General features: G+C 51.8%; 1 protein-coding gene across 1 annotated transcript in view; it reads right to left on the bottom strand.

Moving 5' to 3' along the window:
• LOC127586255 (calpain-9-like) overlaps positions 1 to 4,269 on the bottom strand; it is a 54,681-nt gene extending 50,412 nt beyond the window's left edge. The window contains exons 1-2 of the mRNA XM_052044058.1: positions 4,009 to 4,269; positions 2,730 to 2,799 (exon numbers count right to left, since the gene is read on the bottom strand). Of these exons, the coding sequence (XP_051900018.1) occupies positions 2,730 to 2,799; positions 4,009 to 4,233 (295 nt within the window). The 5' untranslated portion in view covers positions 4,234 to 4,269. The remainder of the gene's footprint in view (positions 1 to 2,729; positions 2,800 to 4,008) is intronic.
• Positions 4,270 to 13,642: the final 9,373 nt, after the last annotated feature.

Raw genomic sequence — 13,642 nt, 5'->3', positions numbered from 1 at the left:
TTCAGGTTATAAATGGAGCTTCAGAAATAAATACTGTTCTCCCTAGTGATCGGAACAAAGAATCTTGGCATTGGAACGCTCTCATGGATACGTGGGACCAATAGTATAGAAAAAGTAATCTGCTCAAAGTTGTCCAACATTTCTACTTTCCAAGTTTAAGGACATCATAAGGAGCCATTTAAAAGGTCAATGTTCAACTGTATGGGTTTCGCTACAGTTAGAATCACACACACACACACACACACACACACACACACACACACACACACACACACACACACACACACACACACACACACACACAGTGTTATCCTTAACCCCTGGACAAATCCCAACATCTGGAGAGGAAACAGATGTGGCGCAATCCATGGATTGGTTGCATAAGGCTTATCTGGTAAATACAGTGGACTGATCCAAACCTCCCTGGGTTAGATACAGATTTCCATCAAACTTCATTGGGTTTGCAGACGGCACCAAAATAGGTGGTGCCATTGACAGTGAAGATGGTTTCCAGGATTTACAGATCAGCTGGGTAAGTGGGCCAAGGAAAGGCAAATGAAGTTTAATTCGGATAAGTGTGAGGTGTTGTGTTTCAGGAAGAAAAAATGAGGTAGGACTTTCACAGTGAACGGTAGGGCCCTGGGGGGTGTTGTAGAACAGAGGGACCTAGGGGCACAAGTACATAATTCCTTGAAAGTGGCATCGCAGGTAGACAGGGTGGTGAAGAAGGCTTTAGGCATGCTGGCCTTCATCGGTAGGGGCCTTAAGTATAGAAGTTGGGATGTTATGTTACAGTTGTACAAGACGTTAGTGAGGCCACATTTGGAATATTGTGTTCAGGTTTGGTCACCTTGCTATAGGAAAGATGCTATTAAGCTGGAAAGAGTGCAGGGGAGATTTATGAAGATGCTGCCAGGACTCAAAGGATTGAGTTATGGAGAGAGGTTGGGCAGGTTGGGACTTTTTCATTGAAGTGCAGGAGAATGAGAGGTGTATAAAGTCATGAGGGACGTAGATAGGGTGAATGAACTCAGTCTTGTTCCCAGGGTTGGGGAATCAAGAACTAGACGGCTTAGGTTTAAGGGGAGAGATGTAATAGGAATATGAAGGGCAACTTCTTCACCCGGGGGTGGTCCGTATATGGAATCAGCTGCCAGAGGAAGTGGTTGAGGGACATACATTAACAACATTTAAAAGGAATTTAGACAGGTAGCTGGGTAGGAAAGGTTCAGAGGGATATGGGCCAGATGCAGACAGGTGGGACTGGCTTACATGGCAGGCTTGGTTAGCATATACCTGTTGGGCCGAAGGGCCTATTTCCATGCTATAGAACTCTCTACAGTTGCTGCCTGACCTGTTCAGTGTTTTTGACAATGACCTTAGGTTCAGGTCCAATACTTAAGATAAGAAATCTTTATTAGTCACATGAACATCGAAACACACAGTGAAATACATCTTTTGCGTAGAGTGTTCTGGGGGTATCCCGCAAGTGTCGTCATGCTTCTGGTGCCAACATAGCATGCCCGCAACTTCCTAACCCGTACGCCTTTGGAATGTGGGAGGAAACCGGAGCACCTAGAGGAAACCCATGCAGACACGGGGAGAACGTACAAACTCCTTACAGACAGCGGCTGGAATTGAACCTTTACAGCTGGCGCTGTAATAGCTTTACGCTAATCGCTACACTACTGTGCCTGCTACCGTGTCTTGTGTTGAGGAACGTCTCATGCTTATGAATCTATGATTCTGCACATACATATGGCAAGGGCAGCATGGGTTAGACACAGACTAAAGCTCTCTCTGCACTGTTTCATCACACACTCCTGGGATAGGGGCATCTGGGTTAGATACATAACAAAGCTCCTCTATGCCGTCACCAGGTCTGAGAAGGGTCTCTGACCCAAGACATTGACTGGTTTCTCTTTCCACAGACCCTGCTGGACTGGCCAAGTTCTTCCAACACAACTGCTTTTGTTTCAGATTCCATCATATGCAGGTTTTTTTTGTCTTCCCTCTACGTTGAATCACTGCACACTCCCAAGGCAGGGACAGCACAGGTTGGGTACACGTCGCAGCTACCATCGGGCAGGAGGTACAGAAGCCTGAAGTCCCACACCACCAGGTTCAGGAACAGCTACTTCCCTTCAACCATTCAGTTCTTAAACCAACCAACACAACCCTAATCACTAGAATTTAGCAACACTGTGACCACTTTGATCACGTTGCACTAAAATGGACTTTTTTTGTGTTCTAATTATGTTCTTTCTTGTAAAAATTGTGTTTAATCTATCTTCTTTCTTGTGAATGCTGTTTATCTGATGCTATGTGCCTGTGATGCTGCTGCAAGTAAGTTTTTCATCGCACCTGTGCACACATGGACTTGTGCATGTGACAATTAACTCAACTCGACTGTCCAGCGACATGTTCTGAGGCAAAGATTTGATTTCGTGTTGGGTTTTGAGTTTTGAATTATTGTGTGATGGTGGGAAGCAAAGGGGAAGTCAGAGGACTCATTACTCTCTCCTGCCCTGCCCCGCGTCTCTCATTATCCTGCCCCCATCCTGAACACAAGGCAGTTCTGTCCATCCAGCCCTTGCTTCGGTTGTGCCCCTGTGTAACAGGATGCCTGCAGACAAACCAGAGATGAAGGAACTGTCATGATGTTGGGTTCCTTCACGTTCCCCTGAGCAGGGGCCATAGACAGGTGATCAGACACCTTGAACACTCACCTAGTTCCCTTTGCATGATATCGGTGGTGCTGAATGAGTTGACAAAAAATTTAGGATTTGTAAAGAGTTCCTGGAATAGAAACAAAGGGCGCACTTTAAGGAGAACTTTCTGTGTGAATGGTTCCCTGCAAATATCGGCAATCCACAAAGGATCCAAAGTATTCCAGAATCCTCAAGTAATTCATAGGTTCAATGGGACCCCCTGTAAACAATGACACACTCCCCAGGACCCTCTGTAAATAATGTCACACTCCCTGGGACCCCCTGTAAACACTGACACACTCCCCGGGACCCCTGTGAACATGGACACACTCTCTTGGACCCCTGCTAAATACTGTCACACTCCCCAGGATTCTCTGTAAATATTGACTACCTCCCTGGGACACCTTGTAAACACTGACACACTCCCCGGGACCCTCTGTAAATACTGACACACACCCTGGGACCCCCTGTAAAAACTGACACACTCTCTGGGACCCCCTGTAAAAACTGACACACTCCCTGGGAACCACTGTAAATATTGACTATCTCCCTGGGACCCCCTGTAAACACTGACACACTCCCCAGGACCCTCTGTAAATACTGACACACTCCCTGGGACCCCCCTGTAAAAACTGACACAGTCCGGGACTCCCTGTAAGTAATGACACACTCCCCAGGATCCTCAGTAAATACTGTTACACTCCCTTGGACCCCCGCTAAACACTGTCACATTCCTCAGGATCCTCTGCAAACACTGGCACTCTCCCTGCGACCCCTGTGAACACGGACACACTCACTGGGGATCCTCTGTTACCCACCTGCAGTGGAACCAGAGTTCCCTCACACTTAGCGGACATGAAGATCCCATTTTATCTACTGCCTTGAGCCAACACTTCCAGAGGGGGAGAATCCCGAGCTGGGGCGGGGGGGGGGGGGGTCGTGGTGGGAGGTGATAGGTGACCTCAGGTGAGGGGGGAGGTAGGAAGGTGGGGGCGAGGGTAAAAGGGGAAGGTACCTCCCTTCCCCCTCTCACCTGGACTCACCTCTCAGCTCGGCATCCCCTTCCTCCCCCCCCCACCCCCCTTATTCCGGCTTCTGCCCTCTGCCTTGTCCTGATGAAGGGTCCCGACCCGAAACGTCGACGGTTTATTTCGCCCCACAGACGCTGCCCGACCCGCTGAGGTCCTCCAGCATCTTGTGTGTTGCTCCAGGTTGCAGCACCTGCGGTCTCTGTTGTAACCCCCCGCCCCCGCGGTCCCGGTCCGGAGCCGGTCCGGAGCCGGTCCCCGGTACTCACTCCGGGTCGGAGCCACTCGATCCCGGGCTTGTCGATCTTGCCGAGAGACACTTCCTCAGCCGGGAAAGTGGGGTCTTCGAAGAGCCGGCCATCCCGCAGACACTGGCTGCGGATCCGCTCGAAGTTCTGCCTTCTGTAAATGAGCGGATTGTCCCGGGACCCGGGAGCGGCGACCGGGGCTGTGGGCGAGGGGTGGAGGGCGTCCGAGGAGCCGGAGTTCCCCATCGCACTGCCGGAAACCTGTGGCAGCACCTCCCTCTGAGGAACTCTCCTCCTCCCTCCCCCCGTCCCTCCCCCGCACTCTCCTCCTCCCTCCCTCCGTCCCTCCCCCGCACTCTCCTCCCTCCCCCGTCCCTCCCCCGCACTCTCCTCCCTCCCCCGTCCCTCCCCCGCACTCTCCTCCCTCCCCCGTCCCTCCCCCGCACTCTCCTCCCTCCCCCCGTCCCTCCCCTGCACTCTCCTCCCTCCCTCCCTCCGTCCTTCCCTCTATCCCTCCCCCACAATCTCCTCTTCCCTCCCTCCGGCCCTCCCCCACACCCTCCTACCTCCCTCCCTCCGTCCCTCCCTCCATCCCTCCCTCCCCCACACCCTCCTACCTCCCTCCTCCCTCCCTCCGTCCCTCCCTCCCCCACACCTACCTCCCTCCGTCCCTCCCTCCATCCCTCCCCCACACTCTCCTACCTCCCTCCGTCCCTCCCTCCCCCACACCCTCCTACCTCCCTCCGTCCCTCCCTCCCCCACACCCTCCTACCTCCCTCCGTCCCTCCCCCACACTCTCCTACCTCCCTCCGTCCCTCCCTCTGTACCTCCACCACAATCTCCTATATTTCTCCGTCCATCCCTCCCTCCGTCCCTCCCCTACACTCACCTTCCTCCATCCGTCCCTGCATCCCACCCTCACACTCTCCTCCCCTCCCTCCGTCCATTCCTCCCCTCACTCCCCACTCACTTCCCCCTCCCACACCCCCTCTCTCCCTCCTTTCAACCCAAACTCCCACCCTCTCACCTCCCTTCACCCTCCCTCGGGTTATCTCCTGTCCCCCTCATCCCTCCCTTACTGTCCTTCTCTCCCTCCCTCCCTCCTCCTTCCCTCCCCCTCCCCTCTCTCTCCCTCACTCCCTCCCTCCCCCTCTCTCTTCCACTCAGAATGAGGGAGGGAGTGAGAGTCCAGGTTGGAGGGGAGGGCAGAGTCAGACCACGAGGGGAGGCACACGGAGGGAGGGTGCGGAAGGGAGAACGAGGATTAGTGGGAGAGAGGGGGACCGAGAAAGTGAGTGGGGGGGGGTGTTCTGAGGGACGGAGTGAGGGGAGCGAACAAGAATTGAGGGAGGGGGGAGGAGTGAATGGGGAGGGAGAGGAGTGTGGGGAACAAAGGGAGGGGGCAAGGGTTGGGATGGAAACTGAGGAGGAGGTAGTGAAGGGGAGATGAGAGACCCGCCCCACCCTCTCCCCACTCCCTCCCCCTCCTCACCCCCTCCCCAGCCCCTCCCCAACCCCTCCCCCCTCCCCAGCCCTCCCCATCCCCACCCCCTCTCCCCACCCCATCCCCACCCCCTCCCCACTCTCCTCACCCCCTCCCCACCCCCTCCACTATCAGTATCAGACTCACTGACCCCTCACACCGTCTGTCCACTCCCTCCACCTCCTTCTCCCTCCCCACCCCTCCCCTCTCCTTACCTTTCTCCTCACCTCACCCCCCTCTCCCCACCCCCTCCACTCCACTCCCTACCCCTCCCCACCTCCTCCCCACCTCCCTCCCCTCTCCCCTCCTCCTCCCTCCCCTCTCCCCTCCTCCTCCCACCCCTCCCCCTCCCCCTTCCCGAAGTCCACAATCAATTCCTTGCTCTCGCTGACGTTGAGTGCGAGGTTGTTGTTGCGACACTACTCAACCAGCCGATCTATCCCACTCCTGTCCGCCTCCTCATCGCCATCTGAGATTCTGCCAACAACAGTGGTGTCATCAGCGAATTTGTCAATGGGGTTTGAGCTGCGCCTGGCCACACAGTCATAAGTGTAGTGAGAGTAGAGCAGTGGGCTAAGCTCGCAACCTTGAGGTGCGCCTGTGTTGATATTCAGCGAGGAGGAGATGTTATTACCGATCCGCACTGACGGTGGTCTCCCAATGAGGAAGTCAAGGATCCAGTTGCAGAGGGAGGTTCAGAGACCCAGGTTTTGAAGCTTGGTGATTAGTACTGAGGGGACGATGGTGTTGAACACCAAGCTGTAATTGATAAACAGCAGCCTGACGTATATTTTGTGGTTGTCTAGGTGCTCCAAAGCAGGAGCTGCACTACTGCTCAGGGAGTCCTTAGAGAGGACATCCTGGAGGGATCGACTAATGAGGCCATATGAGTAGATGTAGGAATAACTGAGGGGTGATCGCGTTCCTGGGGTCAAACTACAGGCCTCCCAATAGTCAGCAGGAACTAGAGGAACAGATGTGTAAGCAAGTTGCAGAAAGGTGGACGTGAAATAGGGTTAGAATGGTTGGGGATTTTACCTTTCCCTACACTGACTGGGAATGCCTTCGTGCACAGGGCTTAGATGGGGCAGAATTTGTTAAGTACGTTCAAGAAAGTTTTTGAAGACTTTATGTGGAGAATCCTTCTGGGGACAGAGCAGTACATGATCTAATCTTAGGAAATGAAAGCAGGCAGGTGGTGGTAGTGTGGGTGGGGGAGCACTTTGGGAATAGTGACCATAATGGACTCGTAATCGCTCTTGACCTCACTATTTACCTCGTCATGGCCCTTGCACCTTATTGTCTACCAGCACTGCACTTTGTCTGTAGCTGTGACACTTTATTCTGCATTCTGTTATTGTTTTCCCTTGTACTACCTCAATACACTGTGGTAATTAGCTGATCTGTATGGATGGCATGCAAAACAAAGTTTGTAACTGTACCTTGGCACACGCGACAGTAATAAACCAATTTACCAATGTAATTCTGTAGGTTTCAAGTAGTTATGGAAGGGAATAAGTTTGGTCCTCCTATTGAGGTCCTAAATTGGGGGAAAGCTGATTTGAACATTGTAAAGGATGTCAACGGGAGAGGAGGAGAAACAAAGGTACTGGATGGGTCGTGGTAGGCGCAGATCGACGGACTCGCCCAGCACTCCAAGTGACGGCTGGATTCTGCCAGCGGCTGCTTAGAATAAAAGATGATCGCGTGTGGTGTCAGACTCACGGTGGGAGCACCCTTCGGTCACAGCGAGTCGGGAATGAGGAACTGAGGACCTGGCACCGAGTTTGTTTCTGTTGTTGACTCGGGAAAGGGAGGGTGTGGTTGCTAATCCAGTGCTGGCTTTGAGCTGGTTGGTGTTCATGGTGAGCAGGGCATTGAGGGAAAGGTTACTGGGGGGAGGCGGGGCAGATCTTCGCCTTTATCTTCCCCACACTAATGGCACAGGTGCTGTAAAGAAGATAACTATGTAAATTGATGAGGGCAGGGCAGTAAATGTGGTTTATGTGGACTTTAGCATGGCTTTTGACATGGTAGTTTGGTCCAGAAGTTTAGGGAATGTGGGACCCAAGGTGTGTTGGCAAACTGGACCCAAAGTACATTTTGGAATTGGTTTGTTATTGTCACTGGTACCAAGGCACAGTGAAAAACTTGTGTCGACTACCGTTCGTACAGATCAATTCATTACACGGTGCATTGAGGTAGTACAAGGTAAAACAATAACAGAATGCAGAATAAAGTGTCACAGCTACAGAGAAAGTGCAATGTGGGCAGACAATAAGGTGCAAGGTCATAATCAAGGTAGATTTTGAGGTTTGCAGATGACATGTTAACTAGTGGAGTAGTAGATATTGGAGAAGGTAGTTAAAGGTTACAGTGGGACATGAATCAGTTCAAAGTTGGGCAGAGCGGTTACAGATGGAATTTAATCCAGACAAGTGTGAGGTTATGTGTTTTGGGACATCAAATACTAACAGGACATATACAGTAAACAGCAGGGGCGTCAGGAGTGTTGGTTTACAGAGGGACCTGTGGGTGCAGGTTCATAGCTCCCTGAAAGTGGTGACACAGGTGGATAGGGGAGCGAGAAACCTGTTCGGCAGGCTTGCCTTCAAAGGCTGCGGCATCGAGTGTGAGAGTTGGGATGTCATGTTGTAGCTGTACCAAGCACTGGTGGGGCCACACTTGGAGTGTTGTGCGCAGATCTGGCCACCTCACCATGGGAAGGATGTGGTAGCATTAGAGAAGGCACAGAGAGATTCACCAGGGTGTTACCCGGAATGGAGGGAGGGGAGAAAAGGGTGGGGGAGAATGTGGGGGGAAGTGGGGGCGGCGGAATGTGAGTGGATTTGACAATGGCAGGGATACTGGAGAAGGGTGGATGAGGAGGGAGTGAGGGCAGGTGGAGGGAAGGGATAGGTGGATGAGGGGAGTGGTGAAGGGAAACTGGAGGGAAAATAAATAACAGGCCCGTGTGTTGATTAGTTTTGCTGATTGAAATACAAGATTGTCAGATCTAACACCAAAAGTTGGACACAGAACAATGGGTGTTATCTCTGTGAGTGAGCTTAACTTGATAAGACCTGGGGAACCAGTCAAGAGATTTTATTATCTGACATTTTTGTCTGGAAGATTTTCATTTATTGCACTTGCAAAGTATACTCAGAAGGATGATTAACCGAGGCAGGGATGGAGGTGAGGAGGGACGTCGGTAGGTATTTGGCGTATCTTTCTGCTTTTGAGTGAAGAGTTGGGTGAGTGTTGCGGGGTGGGGAGGTGTTTGGCGGGTCGGGGGGATGAGGAGGGACTGCAATTCAACGATGTCAAGGCCTCACCAGCCCCTAAAACAAGCTACGTCAGTTCTGACGTGAAACATTACCTCTGTTTCTCTCTCCACAGATGCTGCCTGACCTGCTGAGTGATTCCAGAACGTGCAAACTCCACACGGACAGCACCGGAGGTCGGTACCGAACCCGGGTCTCCGGGGAGGTGAGGCAGCTGCACTACCTGCTGCGTGGATGTGCTGCCCTCAAGGACCCTGTGTCCGACACTGCCCTCCGACTGTTTGGAAATCAACACTGGGAACACAATGAACAACGTCTTGAAACAGTGTAGTAGGTGAAGCTCTGTTCACCAGAGGGGTGACGTGTGACTCGCCATTGGCAGGGGGTGGAGGGACACGGCAGGAGAGAGGGGTTGGGTAGGCTGGAGGGAGTAAATGAGAGGGCTGGGGCAGAGGAGGGAGACCAGGTTTAGAGAACAGAGAGGGAGGGGGGGGTATGGGATGGAGGGGAGGGGATGAGGTGGGAGAGAGGGTGAGAAGGGAGTGACTGGGGAGGGAGAGGAAGGGGAGGGGAGGGGGTGAGGAGGGAAGGGAAGGAGAGGGGTTGGTAGGGTGAGGGAGGGGAGGGGGTAGGGAGGGAGAGGGAGGGGAGGGGAGGGGGTGAGAAGGGAAGGAGAGGGGTTGGTAGGGTGAGGGAGGGGAGGGGGTAGGGAGGGAGAGGGAGGGGAGGGGAGGGGGTGAGGAGGGAAGGGAAGGAGGGGTTGGTAGGGTGAGGGAGGGGAGGGGGTAGGGAGGGAGAGGGAGGGGAGGGGAGGGGGTGAGGGAAGGGAAGGAGGGGTTGGTAGGGTGAGGGAGGGGAGGGGGTAGGGAGGGAGAGGGAGGGGTGGGGAGGGGGTGAGGAGGGAAGGGAAGGAGGGGTTGGTAGGGTGAGGGAGAGGAGGGGGTAGGGAGGGAGAGGGAGGGGAGGGGAGGGGGTGAGGAGGGAAGAGAAGGAGGGGTTGGTAGGGTGAGGGAGGGGAGGGGAGGGGTGAGGAGGGAGAAGGGGAATGGACAGTGAGATGGGTACTGAGTGAGGGAAGGGTTGGGGTATGATGAGGGGGGGTTAGAACTGTGTTGGATGAGCGGGGGCGGGGGTGAAACGGGTTGGAAGGGGAGCGAATGGGCATGAGGAGGGGGGGAGTAAGTGGACGGGGAAGAGGGAAAGGGGTCAGACAGAGGGAGAAGAGCAGGGGGAGGATCACGGAGGTCGGGAAAAAAGAGTCGGGGGTGGGAAGGGGGACAGAGGGAGGGGAAGGGATGGAGTGGCAGCAGGGGTGTGGGGGGGGGGAGGGAGGGAGGGAGGGAGAGGATGAATTTGGCCGGTGTGGGGTGGGCCAAGGCAGGAAAGGCAAACCTGAACCCATGTCCCTCTTGTAACAAGACCCCTTGGAATCAGTTCATTGGGTTTGGATCATGGCCTTGAAGCTCCTCCATCTGAGGTCACCATTTCATGATGTCTGTCTGCCTGAGTTCCCCCCCACCCCCCCTCCATCACCCTACCTCCCCTCACCTGTAGTTACCTGCACACTCAGCACCATCCCAACATCCTCTTCTTGGGTCAGCTGATACAATTTCACCAAAGCCTCAGGGAACATTGTGGGTACACATCTTAATGTCCCGGGGAGGGGTGGCGTCATCAAAAGCGACCCTGTTGGAAGGTTCGTGGATAAAGTGTGGAAAAGAGTTAACTTTTCTCTTAACCGCACTCTCCTGACTTTCACCAGGGGGTGTCTGCGTGTGTCCGCGCACATTTTCTCAGTGCAATGCCTTCCATCTATAACTGGTTACAGCTTCAGAAACCGTTCATGCCACCTTTCCTCTGCTGACATTGACAAGACTCTCCAATGCATCTGTTGCATTAGCTGCTCATTTGTCCTCAGTTCCTTCAAGTCCCACCCAGAGCAAGAGTAGGGTTCAATGTTCATCAGCTTCCCCCCCCCCCCATCAATTTCTACATCCAATGGATTGAACTCCCTCCCCCCTGTCCTCAGTCATCGCCTCCTTACCCCTCCGCAGACAGATCAGCTGCTTAACGCGCCTTCCCCACCCTCTCCCAGACAGCACCACCACCACTTGTGTCAGAAAGGCTCCCCTCGTCTCCACCCTATCACGGACACCCCCTTTGGTCTCTCCTCTACGACATAAAACATGTCAGGTTTCTAATTTACTTGAGTAAGACAATGACTCAGGCGGTCAGGGTAGTGAAGAAAGCATTTAGCATGCTTGCCTTCACTGTCCTGGGCATTGAGGCATTTGTTCTAATTGTGGTTCTTTCTTCTAAAAATTGTGTATAATTCATATTTATGTTTTTCTTGTGTATGCTGCTTATCCGATGCTATGTGCCCGTGATGCTGCTGCAAGTGTTTTTCATTGTACCTGTACACACATGTACTTGTGCACAGGACAATAAACTCGACTTTGACTTTGGGTATAAGAGTTGGGATGTCATGTTGTGGGTGTACAGAACATTGGTTAGACTGCACTTGGCGTGTTGTGTACGGTTCTGGCCGCCACACCACAGGAAGAATGTGGTAGCATTAGAGAGAGTGCAGCAAGATTCACCGGGGTGTTGCCTGGAATGGAGGGCTTTACTTACACGGAAAGATTCAATAGGCTGGGTTTATTCTCACTGGAACGTAGGAGGCTGTAGGACGACCTGGACACGAGAGGTTCTGCAGATGCTGGGATCTAGAGCAACACACACAACATGCTGGAGGAACATCAGGACTGGTGAAGGGTCTCGGCCCAAAATGTCGACTGTTTATTTCCCTCCACAGATGCTGCCTGAACTGCTGAGTTCCTCCAGCATTTTGTGTGCGTTGTAGGGTGACCCAATAGACGTTTATAAAATTATGAGAAATGGATGGATCAGAGTCTTTCCTTGGGGAGTCTACAACTGGAGGGCACAGGTTGAAGCTGAGAGGGGAGAAATTTAAAAGAGATCTGGGGGTAAGATTTTCACTCAGAGGTTGGTGGGTGTCTGGAACGAGCTGCCGGAGGAAGTGAGTTAACAGGCGCATCATGGTGGGCATGGATGAGGTGGCCTGCCTCTGTGTTGTATAGTTTGGTGACTCTATGACCTGACAGAAGTAGACTGTGAGCACAAGATTGTGGGTAAAACAACAGCTGACGTAGGAGTCTTTTAAAAGTGCGTTGGTAGGAGTTCAGGCCAGCGTGTTCTGGTGTTCATCCTCGGCCCGTGGAGCCTTCTTTCCACAACGGACCACTTGTTCGTCTGCAACTCATTGGTCTGTTTTTCCAGTTTGTAAGAATTGTACTTGTGTTTGGAAATCCTTTCTAGAATTATAATCCCTGTTAGAATTACTCTTTAGAATGAAACTTTACTCTGTACTGTTATTGCTTTTACCTGTACTACATCAATGCACTCTGTACTAACTCAATGTAACTGCACTGTGTAATGAATTGACCTGTATGATCGGTGTGCGAGACAAGTTTTTCACTGTACCTCGGTACAAGTGACAATAATAAACCAATATCAATACCAATACAAGTACAGTATCTCCTCCTTGGTTGTCGGATGGGGCTGATTCACCACTCAAAATAGTGATTATTGACGGCTAAACTCCTTCAGAAAAGAGACTGAAGTAGTTTAGTAAATTAGTCTTTGCATTGTAAGTTGATATTGTATAATCTCCCTAAAGTGAGGGTACTGATAGACACCTATAACTATAAGGCTTAAAGTCCTGGCTTAAGTTTAGAACTCTCATACAGGTACACTCTATATCACTACACTTAGCCACAGGTGAAGTGACAGAAGACGGGAGGATGGCCAATGTTATTGCTTTACTTAAGAAAGGCAGCAGGGATAAGCCAGGTAACGATAGGTCAGTGAGTCTTATGTCAGTGGGAGGGAAACTATTTGAGCAAATCCTAAGAGATAGGATTTATGTACATTTGGAAAGGCAGGTGCTGATCAGGGATTGTCACTAAGGACCCTAACCATCTGGAACATGCCCTCTTCTCGTTACTGCCATCGGGGAGGAGGTACAGGAGCTTGAAGACCCACACTCAACGATTCAGGAACAGCTTCTTCCCCTCCGCCATCAGATTTCTGAACAGTCCATGAACCCGTGAACACTAAATCATTATTCCTTTTGTTTTGCATTATTTATTTATTTTGTAATTTATAGTAACTTTATGTCTTGCACTGTAGTTAGCTTAATGTCTGTAGTCGGGAAAATGTTCGAAGCTATCATTAAGGAAGAAATAGTGAGACATCTGGATAGAAATGGTCCATCAGGCAGACACAGCACGGATTCAGGAGGGGCAGGTCCTGTTTGACAAACTTATTGGAGTTCTTTGAGGATATATTGTGCACAGTGGATAGAGGGGAACAGGTGGATGCTGTGTACTTGGATTTCCAGAAGGCATTCGATAAAGTGCCACGTAGAAGACTTATCCTTAAGATAAGGATGCATGGAGGTGGGGGTAATATATTAGCATGGATAGAGGATTGGTTAACCAACAGAAGGCAGAGAGTGGGAATAAATGGGTGTTTCTCTGGTTGGCAATCAGTGGTGAGCGGGGTGCCGCAGGGGTCGGTGATGGGCCCACAACTGTTCATGATATATATTAACAATTTGGAAGAGGGGACCGAGTGTAGCGAATCTAAGTTTGCTGATGACCCTAAATTGAGTGGAAAAGCAAATTGTGCAGAGGATGCGGAAAGTCTGCAGAGAGATATAGATAGTTTTAGTGAGTGGGCAATGGTCTGGCAGATGGAGTACGTGTTGGCAAATGTGAGGTCATCCACTTTGGAAGGAAAAATGGAAGATCAGACTATTATTTAAGTGGTGAAAGATTGCAGCATGCTGTTGTGCAGAGGGACT

The sequence above is a fragment of the Pristis pectinata genome, chromosome 35, assembly GCF_009764475.1.
Source record: "Pristis pectinata isolate sPriPec2 chromosome 35, sPriPec2.1.pri, whole genome shotgun sequence".
NCBI lineage: Eukaryota > Metazoa > Chordata > Chondrichthyes > Rhinopristiformes > Pristidae > Pristis > Pristis pectinata.
This window is presented reverse-complemented; position numbering and strand designations above follow the sequence as displayed.